General features: G+C 58.4%; 1 protein-coding gene across 6 annotated transcripts in view; it reads right to left on the bottom strand.

The window, feature by feature from the left end:
* Nucleotides 1–529: 529 nt before the first annotated feature.
* The window catches only part of SHANK1 (SH3 and multiple ankyrin repeat domains 1), a 43,504-nt gene continuing 28,301 nt past the window's right edge, over nucleotides 530–15,732 (bottom strand). For 4 of the 6 annotated variants that reach the window (XM_090047212.1, XM_090047215.1, XM_090047216.1 and 1 more), the window contains 10 exons: nucleotides 11,674–11,756; nucleotides 11,396–11,520; nucleotides 10,964–11,099; nucleotides 10,595–10,678; nucleotides 10,166–10,189; nucleotides 9,958–10,014; nucleotides 9,481–9,602; nucleotides 8,857–8,959; nucleotides 6,055–8,455; nucleotides 530–4,487 (listed from right to left, as the gene is read on the bottom strand). In XM_090047212.1, coding sequence (XP_089903338.1) covers nucleotides 3,923–4,487; nucleotides 6,055–8,455; nucleotides 8,857–8,959; nucleotides 9,481–9,602; nucleotides 9,958–10,014; nucleotides 10,166–10,189; nucleotides 10,595–10,678; nucleotides 10,964–11,099; nucleotides 11,396–11,520; nucleotides 11,674–11,756 — 3,700 coding nt within the window. In that variant the 3' untranslated portion in view covers nucleotides 530–3,922. Of the gene's footprint in view, nucleotides 4,488–5,948; nucleotides 8,456–8,856; nucleotides 8,960–9,480; nucleotides 9,603–9,957; nucleotides 10,015–10,165; nucleotides 10,190–10,594; nucleotides 10,679–10,963; nucleotides 11,100–11,395; nucleotides 11,521–11,673; nucleotides 11,757–15,732 lie in introns of all 6 variants that reach the window. The other 2 variants (XM_090047214.1, XR_016442324.1) reach the window with 2 other exon arrangements.

The raw sequence follows: 15,732 nt of genomic DNA, 5'->3' as shown, positions 1-15,732 counted from the left end.
GTGGGCAGGCAGGAATGTGGGCATCCCAGGGGCACAGGAAACCAAGGTGCTGTATCCCCCATGCACCCTCAACCCACCGTACCCCTCAAGGGGGAAAACAGGCACCTGGCGCACACACACCCAGCCAGGCCTGTACACCACCCATCTTCACCCAGGCACACTCACCCCATCTCCTAGTGTACTACATGCGCACATACAGCCTCACCCACATGTAGGCACATTGCTTCGCAACATATATTGCGGGCACGCGCATTTCTGCCGGGCCCGAATACACATACGTATGTACATGCACAGACACATGTTTCACCAGCCTGCGATGGTGTAGCACCAACAAACCCTGCCCTAGGTCCAGCTGTATACTAGTGCTTATAGAGCTCACACATGATCACGCTCCCAGGTGCACATATCCCCACAGCCTCCCAGCACACGTGCAGGTACGCTCACCCACAACTCACACTCCCAGGCCCACACATCCTCACAGCCTCCCAGCACATGCATGTACACACACAAACTCACCCCCAACAACTGCTGTATCCCATAGAGTTTATATTTGCAAATAAAATCAGTAAATTACATTGGTTCCTCTATACACGGGTCAGAATTGGAAACAGGGCCGCCAGTCACAGGCGGTGGAGAGGACGCAGCAGGGGAACGGAGGGGGACCGGCAGGGTAGAGGGAGCAGTACAAGGAGGTGGATGGGAGGCAGGGGTGGGGAGGCAGGGCCGGCAGCTGGGTCAATTTTAGCAGTTAGAGCCAGGACCAGGGTAGAGTCTCAGGGGCTAGAGGAGGGAAGGGCAGACAGAGGGGACGTGGGGGGGTAGCTTAGGCAGCCACGCCCATCTCAAAATTGGCACAAATTTTATTACATTCAATCTCTGAGTCTCTGCTGGGGTCAAGGGGGAGCAGGGAGCCTGGACGCCTGGGTTCTTCCCCTGGCTCTGAGAGGGATGGGTGGACTGCTGAGTTATAGCAGCAGGGGAGAGCCCAGATCCATGGGCTCTACCCCAGCTCTGGGAGGAATGTTGGTTCTGGTGGATTAGAGAAGGGGTAGGAGCCCAGACACCTGGGTTTGACCCCTGACTTTGGGTGGGCCCAAAGTGCAGCAGGGCCCCATGATGAGAGTAGGGAGAGCTGGGAGCCAAGACACCTGGGTTCCCACGGGAGCTTGTGCCTGAGCATGGGTGTCTCCCATACAGGAGAAGCAGTACAGAGGCTCAGAGGTAGGGTGGAGTGGGGGGACTGTGCCTGTCACCCAGATACTACAGTACAGGTGCTTGGGCTGTTACTGGGATTTGGGTTGCCCCCAGCCCTGCTACCCATAGGAGAATGGAGCAATGGGGAAGGGCCCTCCAGTGCAGGTCCAGCCCCCTCCCCAAGCCAGGGATCAGTGCATACAGCCCCCATCCCAGAATCAGCTCTGCTGCCCTCACACCCAATCCTGGGGAAAGAGCTTTCCCCTCCTCCATCCCTAACACACTAAACTGACAGGGATGGCAGGGGAGGCCAGATTTGCACTGCAGCTCTCAGCCCCAGCTGCTCCAGGCCATGGAGCTCCAGGCTCCCACTGCTCTCTGCTCTGACCTCTCCCAAGACCCCATTCCCCTTCCAGAACTGAGATAGATTCCAAGTATCCAGCCTGCCCAATACTCCCTGCTCCTAATGCACCAGAGCCCCACTTCCCTCCTGAAGCTGGGATGGAACCCAGGTGTCCTGTGGCGCTGTAAGGAGGAGGCTGAGAGTTGCAGCGCTAGGTCGGACAGGTCTAGGGGTGCTTTTCTTGGGAAGGGCAAAGGAGGGGGGTGGTCAGATGCATCTGGAAGACATTCTAGTGTTATTCGTTTCGCTCCCTCGCGGAGGGGGGGCCGGCGTGGACGGTCCGACGAGATGAGACGAGACGAGAGCCCTTAGAGACGGCCACGCGGCCACGGCGCAGGAAGAGGGACGGGGGGGTGGGCCACACAGCCATGGCATGGGGGGAGCAGAGGGAAGAGGCCATATGAGTCATGACAGGGTGGTATGAAGTGGCCCTGTGACCACAATGGGGAGAATGGGGGCAGATGACCGTGGCACACGGAAATATGGGGAGCTCACGTGGCCACGGGGCAGGCACGGGAGAAGGGGTAGGGAAGGGGGTAAATGGCCACAGCATGGGAGGGGCGGGCATACCATTCCCAGACACACAGTATCACACAATCCCTGACGCAGTGAGTGTTGGGGGCAAGAGGAGGGGGGATTTCCCCACCACCACCACCCCTGGACGGAGCTTCACACTGGGGTTCACAGCGAAACGGGGAGGAAGGAGGGTGCCCCTGAGCAGCTGAGTGCCCCCTGGCCCCAGGGCACCACGGTCCAGAGCTGAGTCCGTCGCAGCGGCACTGATCTGCGGGCTGGGGGGTAGGGGAGGAAGGGCCAGACCCCCCTGCAACTCCCCCGTTCTTTGGCAGCTGAGCATGGGCATGGGGGGGGGGAGAGGAGAGCCCCCGGCACAGGGCCCCCCCCAAGCCAGGACTTTGCAGGAAGAGAACAGAGGAGGGAGTGGGGGACAGGGTAGAGGGGCCCCCAAAGTAACAGCCCCTGCCTGCTGCAGGGGTGGGAGGTACCTGCCCTCTGCACCGCACACCTGATGCCCCCCCATCAATCCTGCTGCCCCACGAGGTGGAAAATCCCTCCCCCATCACTTTCCATTGGTGTGGAGTCATCCCAAACTGAGGGGTAGTCACCCCAGTCTCCCCACCCCAGCAGCCAATGAGGGAAGCAAAGCCAAGCAAGTATGTGCAAAAGCATAGTGTGAAGGGTGGTGAAGCCAGTATGAGCGGCACCTTGGGAGTGGGAGGAGAGGTGGATACCAAGCCAGCAGAGCAGAGCAACACAAGCAAGCAGGTAGGTACAAGCATAAGTGTGCCTACAAGAGCCAATGCAGAGCACAGCATGTCTGTGTACACAAGCGTGCACATGAATGGCGTAAGTTCAGTTTAAGCAATGGGCAGACATGCTATGTATGCCAGCACTAGTATTAGCCTGTGTGCAGCAAGCACACAAGAGCCCTGGTGCAAGCGGGGGAGCGGGGGGAAGGAGGCAACCAAGTGTGCACTCGTGAGCTCTGGTTCAAGTAGGGGGGGCAGCTGAGTGTCCACTCATGAGCCCTGGTGCAAGCAGGGGGGCAGCTGATTGTGCATTCATAAGTGACATAGCAGCAGGCACACAAGGGAAAATGATATACCTAAGGGCACGTGCCCCTGCAGTAATCAGTGGCTGAGGGTGCCCGTGTGAAGAGCAGCGTAATAAAGCAGGGGGAGGGGGCAGTCATACAAGTGAACAACTTGCCATAGCTCAAGGTACAGCAGAGTGAAGCACGCACGCACCAGTGGGCAGTGGTGAGCAGGCACAGACAACGGGGGCAGAGGGGGTGTGCACATGGGCTCAAGCAATAGCGTGGGGTCTGACAACAGCACAGGGTTGGGCACACAATGGTGTGAAGCCATGTGTGCGTGTGTATGTACCTATGGAAGCCAACGCATAGCTGAGCACATTTACACTGAGGCTTCATTGCTGCACCCCGCAGCCTGGCCTCAGCCTCCTGGCTGCTCCCATGGATTCAGAAACCCATCTTTCCATGATAGGGGAGGGTCTTTGTATGGCGCCCATTTCTATGGTGGGGGACAAGGGGTACTATCAGGAACCCAGCTTAGCTACCAGTCCCCCACATTCCCCAATGCCCCCTCCAGGCACCCACAAATCTCTCCTGGCAATGGGGAATCAGCTACATTCAGGCATCTGTGCCCTGGCGGGTGGGTGCGTGTGCGTGTGTGTGTGTGCACGTATGAGTAGAGGAAGGGTTGTCCTCTCACGCTGGGCAGGGCGCTGTGGGGAGGAGAGGCAGGGCCAGGGGGAAGGAAGGGATGGGGGAGCAGGTTTCTCTCATCACCTCTCCAGGAAGAACTTGAGGGCACGATCGATGTTCATGCGGTGGCCGACACGGGTGACGCCCAAGTCGATGTAATCCTCCTTGGTGAGGGACGGCAGATGGGACCCATCAATCTCGTTGTCCAGGAAGCGGTCGCGGTGCTCCCCAAGGTTGAGATAGTCCAACCAGTCGGCTACGTCGAATTTGGTCCAGAAGGGCAGGGGCTTGGCGCCGAAGGGCTTGTCCGTGGGTGGGGGCAGGAAGTGGGTGGGCGAGAGGGAGCGGCTGCCTGAGGGGAAGTCGGGGAAGGGGTGCCCAGAGGTGGGGGAGCCGCGCAGGTCGAAGACCCCCCCATAGAGCGGCACTGAGGGCAAGATGGGCAGGGAGGAGGGCCGAGGTGCCGGGCTGATCTTGTGCTCCGTGGGCAGTGTGGCGGGGCTGGGTGCACGCCGTAGCGCTGGGCGGATGTCGAACTCCACACTCTTGGGCGCTTTGCTGCCCGGCCCAGCCTTGGGCCAGTTGTGAAAGAGGCTGCTGGACGGCTTGGAGGGCACCAACGGGGCTGACGGGTCCTCGGGAAGCCTGGAGGGGCGGGGCAGGAGAGGGAGATGGGGTTAGAGGGGACATAGGCCCAGGTAGCCGGCATAGAACCCCTCCATATCTATTGTGCCCAAACCCTCCTAACACACAAGCCCCCAGCCAGAAGCCCCCACCCCCAGTCAGCTGCTGCTGCCTTGGCCACTCCACAGCACCCCCTGCCAGGGCTTGTGCAGCCAGAAGCCCCCCTGCCCTATAGCACCCACAAAATGTCCCTATTGGAACTGGACCAGCTAGCACACCCTCCCCACCCCAGCTTCTTCTCCACAGCACCCCTACAGCATCCACTGCTGGAGTTGAAGCAGCCAGGACTCCCACACCTCCTGCTCCACCATGCCCCCTTCTGGAATAGCCAGGACCACCCTAGAGCTAGCACCCATCCCCCAGGCCCCCCCAGCTAAGAGAGACCTCCCCCCTGCCACACAGCCAGCTTTTGCCCTGCAAACAAGTTCATGACGAACACCAGCCCCGATCTTAATCTAGCCTGAGGAAGCAAGTGTGAATGGCCATAACCAACCCGGCACCTGATGACATCCCGGTGCCAGGCAGGAGGATGCCTGCAAAGGGACACATCTGCACACCTGGAATTCACCTCTCACACACAGTTCAATGCACCTGTGACAGAGCCCAGGGGCCCCACATCTTAGCTGTCTACAACCAGCACCCAGGGGTCTCCTACTCTGGGATCTGGAAGGGGAGCAAGGGGGTCTAATGAGCCAGTACAGCAGGGCTGGGAGCCAAGACTCCTGGATTCTATGAATGGGGTCTAGTGATTGTAGCTCTATGTGTGTGTTGGGTCAGGGGAGAGGAATCTATAAGTGAGGTCTAGTGACTATAGGTATGCATGTATGTGGATGGGGATTATATGGGAGCAAGGTCTAGTGATTACAGTAGTATGCACGGGGGGGGGGGGGCAGGATCTCCTGATTTGAGGAATACAAATCAGCTCATCTGCATACCTCACTCCCCACAATCCCCTGCACTCCCTTGGGTAGTGGGGCCTAAGCCCCCTAAAGCCTATCACCCCACAGAGGAGAGGGGAAGGTCCCAAGGCAAATTCTTCCAGCACAGATGAGCCCCCAGAAGGAACAGCAACATGGAGCAACATAAAGACAGGACATGGCAGTGACAGATGGAGGGGAGTTGGGTGCAAGGATCTCACGGGGAGCGGGGAGGGAAGGGGAGCAATGCCCAGCACCCAGGAAGACCAGAGCCACAAGGCTCCTTGTCCCACCATCACACCCATACCCTCCCTCAACTACAGCACCTCCAATTGCAGAGATGATATTGGGCATCCCTCTTGCCTCGTGGGGCTTAGCTGGCTGCCCCCACTCCCAACCCCCAACCCTGGAGCCTCTGGGCATAGCAAAGCCCCTCCCCGTGCTCCGTGAACCACCCAGGCATGACAGGCACACAGCCAGCTGGAGAATGAGACTGGAAACAAACCCAAAAAGCGAGCATGCGTGGCGGCGCGGTGAGGGACATGCATAGGGCAGCGGGTCCTTCCTTCCTTCCTTCCTTCCTTTCTCCTCCTCCTCACGCCCACTACTACCTTGGCCTCTGCAGGGAGCTAGGTCGCTCAGTGCCGAAGGAGCCAGCGCTATCAGGGGGGCGGGCCCAGGACACCCCACTCATCTGCTGCAGCTTGGAGCTGAGCTCGCTGATGATGCTGGCCTTCATAGCTGACACAGGGGAGGTCTTGGCGGTGGGGGTGGTCTCCTCCCAGGGCAGGGTGGGCGAGCGGCGCTGGGGAGCAGGCACCTCCTTGGTGGGTGCTGGTGTGAGGGCAAAGACATTCTCGGCACAGGCCGCCACTGAGATGGTGGAGCTGGTGGGCGTAGCAGGGTCACGGCGGGCAGGGAAGGGGCGGGACCGCAGTTTGCCAGGCAGGGGGCCCTTCTCAGCAGCACCCCCAAACGCCTGCCCATCCAGATAGGTGATGTAGGTGTCCAGCAACTCAGCACCCTCGCTGGATAGGCCTGACATGCTGGACAGAGTGGAGACGGAACTGATGGTCTCCAGGTGATGGTCGCTGCTGCTGCGGCTGTCAATCTCCTCAATTCCTGAATCGGTCACAGCTTCAGGGGCCTCGGGTGCCGGGATCTGAATGGATGACACCACCGAGGAGAAGTTGACATGAGGGGGCTCGCGAGCCTCAGGGGCCCCACCCTGGGTCAGCGTGGCCACCTCGCTGTCATAGGACGTCAGGCTGGACGTGGTGGAGTCCAGCACCGTTGTAGTAGCTGGAGGCGGTGGTGGCGGTGCCACCGGGGTGGCGGCCGGCGCCGGCTCCGGGGCTGCAGGCAGTGGTGGGGCCTCACCACCCGTTTTCGGCGAATCGGGCTTCTCAAAGCTGTTGGAGAACTCCAGGGGTGGTGGCAGTGGCTCAGTGAACAGGAACTCGTCATCCACATCAATGGAGGGGGCAGGCGGGGGCAGAACAAGCAGGGGCATCCCGTTCTCTTCAGCACGGCCTGGGGGGCTCTGGCCTGGCCCTTCACCATCTTCTGGTGGCCGGCAGTTCTCTACAAAGCGGACGTGAAGCTCTAGCTTCTCCCCGCCGTCCTCTGCCGCCCGCTTCTCAGCCGCCCATGCGGCTGCCCCACCCTTGGCCTCACCTGCCACAGGGCCACACCGTGGGCTCTCGGGTTCCACCTTGCCCTGCTCACCCACTGGTGTCCCCCAGAGGCGCAGCACAGAACCACTGTCTCGGGGAGATTCAGGCACTGCCTCACTGAACCGTGGAGAGGCAGGGCGAGACCTCCGCTCCTCAGCCTCTGCCCGCCCCTGATGCTGTTGCTGCTGCTGCTGGGACTGGGACTCTTGCAGCGCCCGCTCCCGTGCCACCAATGCTAGCCCCAAGGGTGAGCCAGGATCCAAGATCTTTCCTGTCAAGGGATGGACCAGGGGCTGCGAGGGGCCCCCACCTGGCCGGGTTTGCAGCTGAGGCAGGAAGCTGGAGCAGACTGTAGTGAAGGCGCTAGTGGTGCTGGGACTACCGCTATAAGCCTTGGTGGCCCGGGGCTGGTAGTAGGTGCCTGGTGGCAGGGGCTGGCCATAGCTGAGCTGCAGGTAGGGCTCAGCTGAGAACATGCCCTCATCAATGCTCTTGGAGTGGCGGAGGCGAGGAGCAGGTGCTGGCTCAGGCACCTCATCCTCGGGGGTCTCAGTGGAGAGAAAGAGGGCAGAGCGTCGCCGGGCTTCACTGTGCCACTCACGGTCCCGCCGGGCTGCACCCACCAGTGCTGCCCCAAACTGACTGGTGAAGTCCATGCTGTTGTGCAGGGGCAAGGCGGGCACAGGTGCTGGTTCAGGCTGCCCCTCAGCCTCCATACTGCTGCCCTGGCTGCTGCGCCCACTGCTGCTGGTGGAGGGTGCCTTGATGACAATGGTGGGGATAGCGATGGAGCTCTTCTCCGGGGCAGGTGGGGTGGCCAAGGGGCCTGGCGGTGGGACTGGCCCTGGTGGCTGGCTCTGGGAGGCAGCGCCCTGCTGGCGGTGTTCATCCTCCACCTTCGTTTGCTTGACCAGGGGACCCTTGCGGCGTAGAGGCTTGGCTGGCACATACATGGCGGTGCTGGCAGATCGGGCCGGCAGGTTGTAGTAGCGCAGCTCAGAGGGTGTATGGTGCCCACGCCAGCCCCGCAGCCCCTCACCCACCTGCTCCGATTCCTGGCGAAAGAGGGAGAGGCGATCCCGCCGGGCCTGGCTATCAAAGGTAGGTGGCTCAGGGTGCAGGGAGCCTGGATACAGCTTGGCCTCGGCACTGGGGTTGAAGGTGGAGCGCACAGAAGGCGTGAGGCGGCCCGTGGCCGAGGGTGGGGTACTGTACGGGGGCTCGGGTGGGGATGTGGTGGGTGGGGGCGGGATGTCCTCTGAACCCGGCACTGATAGGCTGCGGCTGAACTTCATGGCCGGTGGCGTCAAGTAGGGCTTCTCGTCCTCGGCCGCCCCTGTAGATGGATGGGGGGGTGGGCGGGCAGACAGCACAGGGGTGGTCAACTGGGGATCCAGTTGGCCTGGTCTCCCCCTGCCCTGCTTCACCAAACCATCCCACGTGCCCCCACCATGTGGCCTCTAGACCTAGGAAAAGAACCCAGGTGTCCTGACTCCCAGTTTCTCCAGCACTCAAAGACCCAAACCCCAGTCCCCTCCCTAAACCAAGGTAGAACCCAGGTATCCAAACTCCATCTTCCCTAACCCACCAGCCCCCAACACCCCTCCCAAATTCAGAAGAGAACCCAAGTATCCTGGCTCGCTGCCCTCACTGCTCTAACCCATCAGACCCCTCTCCCCTCCCAGAGAACCCAGGCACCCTGGCCCCACCGCCCGGTAGCAAGCTTGCCACCCTCACCAATGGATTTCTGGCGCAGCACGATGCCCTGAGGGGTGCCAGGAGGCAGGTATGATGGGCGATCGTAGCCAGGCGGGCCCATGCGGTGAGGCTCGAAGTTTGGCTGCAGAGACAGCAGGGGAGAGGGTCAGCTGGCATCATAGCAACTGTGCCACCCTGAGGGAAAAGTACCTGGGAGGCACCCCAGGCCTGACTCAGTTTCCCCACTTGCCAGTGTCCTGCTAGTGCAAGAGACAAAGGGAAATCAGACTCAGCCTGGTCTGGAGTTGGTGAGGGCACAGTAAGACAACCTCAGGTGGGATGCCTCTTCAAAGGGCTGGTCAGGGCTGATACCCTGCTCCCCCTCTCCACCCCATTTCAAAGGCAAAAGGAGCTATTAGGCTTGGTTGGCAAATTACCTGGGATCCACCAGGCCCCACTTCCTTTGGCGAGAACCCGGTTTCCTAGCTCCCAGCCCCCACATTTCTCTAACCCATCAGACCCCAACTCCCCTCCCAGAGCTGAGATAAGAACCCAGGTGTCTGGGCTCCCACCCCACTGCTCTAATCCACCAGTCCCCAACTTCCTTCCCAGACATCCTAGCTCCCCATGTAGCTATGGGAGTAGGGACAACGCCCATCCTACCTCAGGGGTGAAGTAGCCCTTAGCTCCCCGGGCCTTCCCCAGGGAGGGGAGCCCCCCAGACCCGGACCCCTCACCAACGCTGATGGTCTGCTGAGCTGCAGCCAGGATCTCATCCAGTTTGTCTGGAAAAAGAGAGGCAGCAGATGAACAGAGGCAGGGAGACTGCAACCCTTCTCAGACCAAGGTTAGGGAGACTGTGCTCCCACTACCCACATGCAAGACTGAGTGGTAGCAACCAGCCCCATGGGCAATCTGTCCCTGCAATTGTGCCACTGAGCTGGGGACAGAACCCAGGCATCCTGGCTCCTAGTCCCCGTCTCTCACCCATTCCCCTCCCACAGCGAGGGCCAAAACCAGGCATCTGGGTTCCCACCCACCCTTCTGTCCAATCCACTGGACCCCACCCCGCTCCCAGGCACGAGACAGAACCCAGGTATCAGGGCTCCCAGGCCCTCGACCCCCTCCCACATGCCGTACTCAGCGCCATCTGATAGACTGTCCTCTTCTTCTCGGTGGCCAGGGTTGGCTCATACTCTGCAGGGACAGAAGGGGAAGGCGGTGACCCAGGGAAGAGACAATAACCAAGGAACAGGCATGGTGGGAACTAGGGGGGCATGGATGGGTCTTGGTGTGTGAGGAAAGAGCCACAGGGGGCAGGTGGTGATGAGGGAAGGCCAGCACTCACCATTCCTCTTCTTCCAGGGGGAGACTGGGGAAAGAGTGAGAAGACAGCATCAGTGAGGTACCAGGCCACAGCCCAGCAAGCCCAGGGGGCTGAGGTGAAAACCCTTGTGAGGAAAGAGGCTGGGGTCCCTGGGCAGTTTTCCACCCATCTACAAGCTTCCCTGTACACAGCTGAGGTGGTGCAAGCAGCCCCCACCCAGCATGGAGCAAGAATGGGCTGGGGGGAAGGGTCACTAAGCCCAAGGGGCATGGCACTTACCCTTTTCTACTGTGAGGGGTTGCGATGGGGTCCCGGGTGCCAGAGGGCAGAAGGAGAGAAAGAGAGTGAGAGGCCAGATGCTTCCCTCCACACACACACACCATCTCAGCCACCTTGGGACCCTCCACCTCTCTCCCACACCATCCTTTCCCTTCCCCAGGCCCCCCTTACCCATCTCCTCCAGCTCAGAGGTCATGGATTTGGACCGCAGCGAGATGGCTGGGGGAGGCAGGCGTTTCGTCTGCTGTGGGGCTGCTGGGGGACAGACATGCAAATGAGACACCCATCCCTCCAAAAATGAGACCACATCTCCCTGCGGGGCCAGGGATGGAACCCACGAGTTTGGCCTCCTAACCCCCTTGCTCTAACATTGCCTCTCCCAGAGCTAGGAACAGAATTCAGGCATCTTAGTTCCCAGCCCTTCCCCTGCCCTAGCCCATTTATCCTCACTCCCTTCCCACTGCCAGAGAAAAAACCCAGGCATCCTGGCACCCAGCCTCTGCCAGACTTAGGGGAGTAATGGTGGGGTTACGATAGTACCTTTCTTCCTCATGGCCTCCTCCATCTCAGGGTTCCTGGTTACCATGACAACCTTCACCATCAGGTTGTTGCCCCCCTGGCGAATCATGTTCACCACCTGGCGGTGCCCGACTTTCACCACGTTCTGCCCATTAACCTGGGGCAGTGGGAAAGGGGGTCAGGGGCAGCACCACCTGCTCCTGATCCACAGCGCCTAGCCCCCACAGTTACTGACCTACAGCCCCCTGACCCCCCCAGCCCTGCCAGTGCCCCTCACTCCTGACCCTCAGCCCCCTGCTCCCCCAGCCCTGCTAGTGCTCCTCATTCACAACCTGCAGCCCCCTGCCTGCCCCCCACTAACCCTGGCCCTCCCTTTCTCCCAACCAGAGGAGGCAGGGCAGTAACATCCAACCACTCACATATACACACACACTTCCTGGAGCTCCCCAGTACCTCAATGAGGAAATCCCCCATGCGGAGCCCGGCGCGCCAGGCCACGCCACCCTCATCCACTGACTCCAGGTACTGCAGAGCAGGAAAGGCCGGGGTGGGTGTGAACTCCTCAATGGGGGTCTGCGCTGTGGGGAGAGAGCGGGGTCAGGAGTGGGGGGGGCAGCCTCCCTGCCATGGGGCACCCCACAGTCCCTAGCTAAGTAGTGTCATACAGAAGCTCCATGGACATGGCCCTCCAACCATAATATACAGCTCTCCTCTGGCACGGGGGGCCTCACCCTTGGCACCACGCAGCACGAAGCCAAAGCCCTCGTTATCCTTCTTCTGCAGCAAAACCGTCTTCTCCTTGATGATATAGTCGCTGCAAGAGACAAGGGACAGGTTGGGGGTAGGGGGGCGGGGCAGGCATGGCCCCAGAGCATGGCACTTGCACTGCACACTGCATATGTGAGCACTGCCACCACAGCCCCCCTGGAGTGCATTGCCCTCACACTGCCCACAGACCCTCCAGGGGCAAGCACTGTCCTCACATTGCTACCACAGCCCCTGTGGTGCAAGGCCCCGACACAGCTGCCACAGCCTTGCAGGGTACAGTGCCTTTATGCAGCCACCACAGCTCACCAGAGCTGTGTAGTGCCTCACAGTGCCATCACAGCTTGCCAGAGCAAGGCAGTGCCCTCATGCTGCCACCACAGCCCCCTCTGGGGCCAAAGTGTACTCATACTGTTACCACAGCCCCCCCACCCCAGGGTGTTCAGTGGCCTTACACTGCCCTCCACAGCCCCGCTTAGGGCAAGTACTGTCCTCACACTGCCACACCACAGTCCCCTATGGTGTACAGTGTCCTCAAACTGCTCCCACAGCCCCCTAAGGCAAGCAATGCCCTCACACAGCTACCACAGCCCCCCCAGGGTGTGCAGTGCTCTCACAGAGCTGCCACAGCCCCTAAAATGTGCAGTGCCCTCACACTGCCACCACAGGTTCCCAGGGCACACACAGCCTTGCAAAGGCAGTCACAACATGCCCCCCCTCCAGTATATGCAGTGCCCTCACACTGCCACCATAGTCCCTGAGGGCACACAATGCCCTCATGTAGCCATCACAACCCCCCACTTCAGAGCAAGCAGTTTCCTTGCACTGCCATCACTACCACCCCCAGCAAATGCAGTGCCCTTGCAGCCCTCCAGTGTGTGCAGTCTCTCATGCTGCCATCCAAGGGAACCCATCCAATGTGTACATTGCTCTCACACTGCCTTCTCAGATCCCCCAAGGCATGCAGTGATCCGATGCCTCAAGGCAGTCATAGATGTTCATGCTAAAATCAAGGCCAGCAGGATCACACTGCATACATATCCAATGCACAATCCACTCCGATACAGTGATTTCACACTGCACCCTTCTGCAAGTGTAATATCCTCAGAGACACTGCATGCAAGCAGCAATGCAGTGTTGTTCCACTGTGAGCAGACTGACACCACAGGCAGTGTAATCACTGCATACACAGACCGTCCCCCTCATTGCAGTGTATTTACCCTACAGTGACCATCCCCACTACAGTGCTCTCCTACTGCAGACCCTATGTCACTGCACTCTCACTGCTCAAGCCATGTTCCCCACCTCAAAGAGCCCTCCAGTGAACTACATACAGTTCGCACACTGCACATATGTCTGTACACATATTTGTACATACTTCTCCAGTAAACTACATGTGCATAATGGACAAAGAACTAACACTGCACTTATGTACACAGACTCTACCACTAAAGTGTGCTTACACTGCACAAACCACTCATTGGATCCTGTACTCACAGATTCCTACTCCACAGTTCACTTTCAGTACACACCACTGCATACTGTCCACTGAACAACATGCTTCATTTGTTTGTTGTTCAGTGGACAGGATCACCCACTGTACAATGAGCCTACACTGTACACAGACACCCCCCACTGCAGTATGGTCTAAGAAGCCCTACAAGTATGCTCACACTGTGCATGCAGATTGCTGCCCCCACTGCTCAATGCACACATACTGCATAGTCTTCCACACTGCATGGTGCACTCAGACCCCCACTGTACAGTATACTCATACTGTACACCCGAACCCTGCACAATGAACAGGGCTTATGCCCCTACTATACAGTGCTCTCAAACTGCATGCAGACCCCACCACTGCACAATCTCCAGTAAGCACAGACCCCACCCGGCACTGTGGACTTACACAATATAAGACTGCCCACTGAATTGTGTTCACACTGAGCAAGCCAACAGGCTCACACTGCACACCCTGGCTGTCCACTGTACTATATCCCTGAAGTGTTCTAATAACCAATGCCCTTTCCTGTGTCCCCACTGGCAGAGCTTCTTCTGGGCACTGCTACTTGTCCCCTGGCTGGTAGAGTCTCTAGGAGACCCACTCCCTGCTTCCACAGCACCAACTATCACCTGAGACACCAAGTGCAGTGACTGATGCACGCTTGACTGTATGCTGACCGTGACACACACCCTAGCCTCCTACACATGAGAACCACACAACCTGGCTCCTGCATGCTGTACATGTGTGTGGCATACGCACCCATCCCCACACTACACACATCACAGACCAGTCCCTGCATACATGTCACACATCCCAGCCTCTGCACACCACATATGTGTATGATGCACACCCCAATCCCTACGCTGCACGTCATCCTGGTCCCAACACATGTGTTACACATCCCAGCCTCCACACACTGCATATGTGTATGATACCCCCAGTCTCCACACTATACACTCCACCCTGGTCCCTACATCACACATCCCACACACCGCTTCTGACCAGCTTAAAACTTGTGATCCCCTCCAGGGGACCCCTACAGTTCATGCACTTGTGCGAAATGCACACACCTACATAATTCCTGCACAGCCATGCCCCTTGCCCTGTACAGTGCACACACCATGGGGGAGACAGACACACACAACACTCAAGCACCAGAGGCCCAACCCCTCTGCAGCTCTGCTCACCTCAGACCTGAGCAGAATGTGCAAACCTGGTGTCATTCCCAGTCAAGTGTGTGTGCACACATGTTCACAAGGGACCCAGCCAGGCACACAGGAGTGTAGCATACCAGGGCAAGCCTCAGCAGAGCAGCACTCAGACAGGGCTGCCCAAGAGTGTACATAGACTCCTACATGTCATGCATGTATGGACACACACAAAAGTACATGCCAGAGAAGCATTCACATTCATGCTCTGTTGTGCGCACAGGGAAATCCACATGTAGTAGTGCGGCATGCACACAAGCCAGCCCCCAAGCCCTCTACCCAAAATCCAAGCATGAAGCAGAAACCACGTTTAGCAGCAGCATAACAGAGGAGCCCAAACTACAACCACATCCCCAGCGTGGGCCCAGGCGCTGCAGCCTGTCCTAGAGCATATGTGCACAGGTATGAAGGTACACATACACAGGGCTAGATGTGGACATGCACATGTACACTCATGGTGCTGGATGCACACACACCTGCACACACACAAACTGGATGTACATGCACATGCACAGACACATGTAAGCACACAGACAGAGCTGGGAATGAACACACAAGTAGCTAGATGTGGGGCTGGATGCATACACACACACACACACACACACACATACTTAAGGCTGAATGCATGCACACACAGAGAACAGGAAATACACAGATGGGGCTAAATATGCAGGCGTGTGCTTTCACAGACACACCACATATACTCAAGAGGCATGCTACACATGCACACACATATAGGCACAGACATCCCAAGGGTTGGATGAGTGCACACATATATACACACACAAAGGACCAGATGCACATGAACATGCATGCACATGTATAGAACATGACATACAAACATACATATGTATAAGGGCATGAAGAAGCAGAGGCATATGCACAAATGTAAGTCCTGATGCACACATACAGATACACTGATGCACATGAAACCACATGCATATGAAGCATACTTACAAACATGCTTACCTGGGACCTGATGTATGCCCACACACATACACACAAGAGTGAACATAAATGTATGTACACATACACACAGAAGGGCTGGATGGACCGGTGCATGTACATACATCCACAGTGCTGAATGCACACACAGGTACACAGGTGCACACGTGCAAAGGGCTGGGTGCACATATGTATGTATGCAAATACACAGGGCTGCATGGATGTGTACATACGTGCGCATACACACATACACACATGGGGCTGGATCCCCACATACATGAGACTGGATGCATGCAAACACATGGCTGGATATACACACATACATAAACAAACGGCTGGAAGCACACATGTGCATATACAAATATGGCTGG

The sequence above is a fragment of the Crocodylus siamensis genome, chromosome 5 (assembly GCF_052110815.1).
Source record: "Crocodylus siamensis isolate JL-2025a chromosome 5, ASM5211081v1, whole genome shotgun sequence".
NCBI lineage: Eukaryota > Metazoa > Chordata > Crocodylia > Crocodylidae > Crocodylus > Crocodylus siamensis.
Note: the sequence above shows the minus strand (reverse complement) of the source record. Positions and strands in the feature narration are given on the sequence as shown.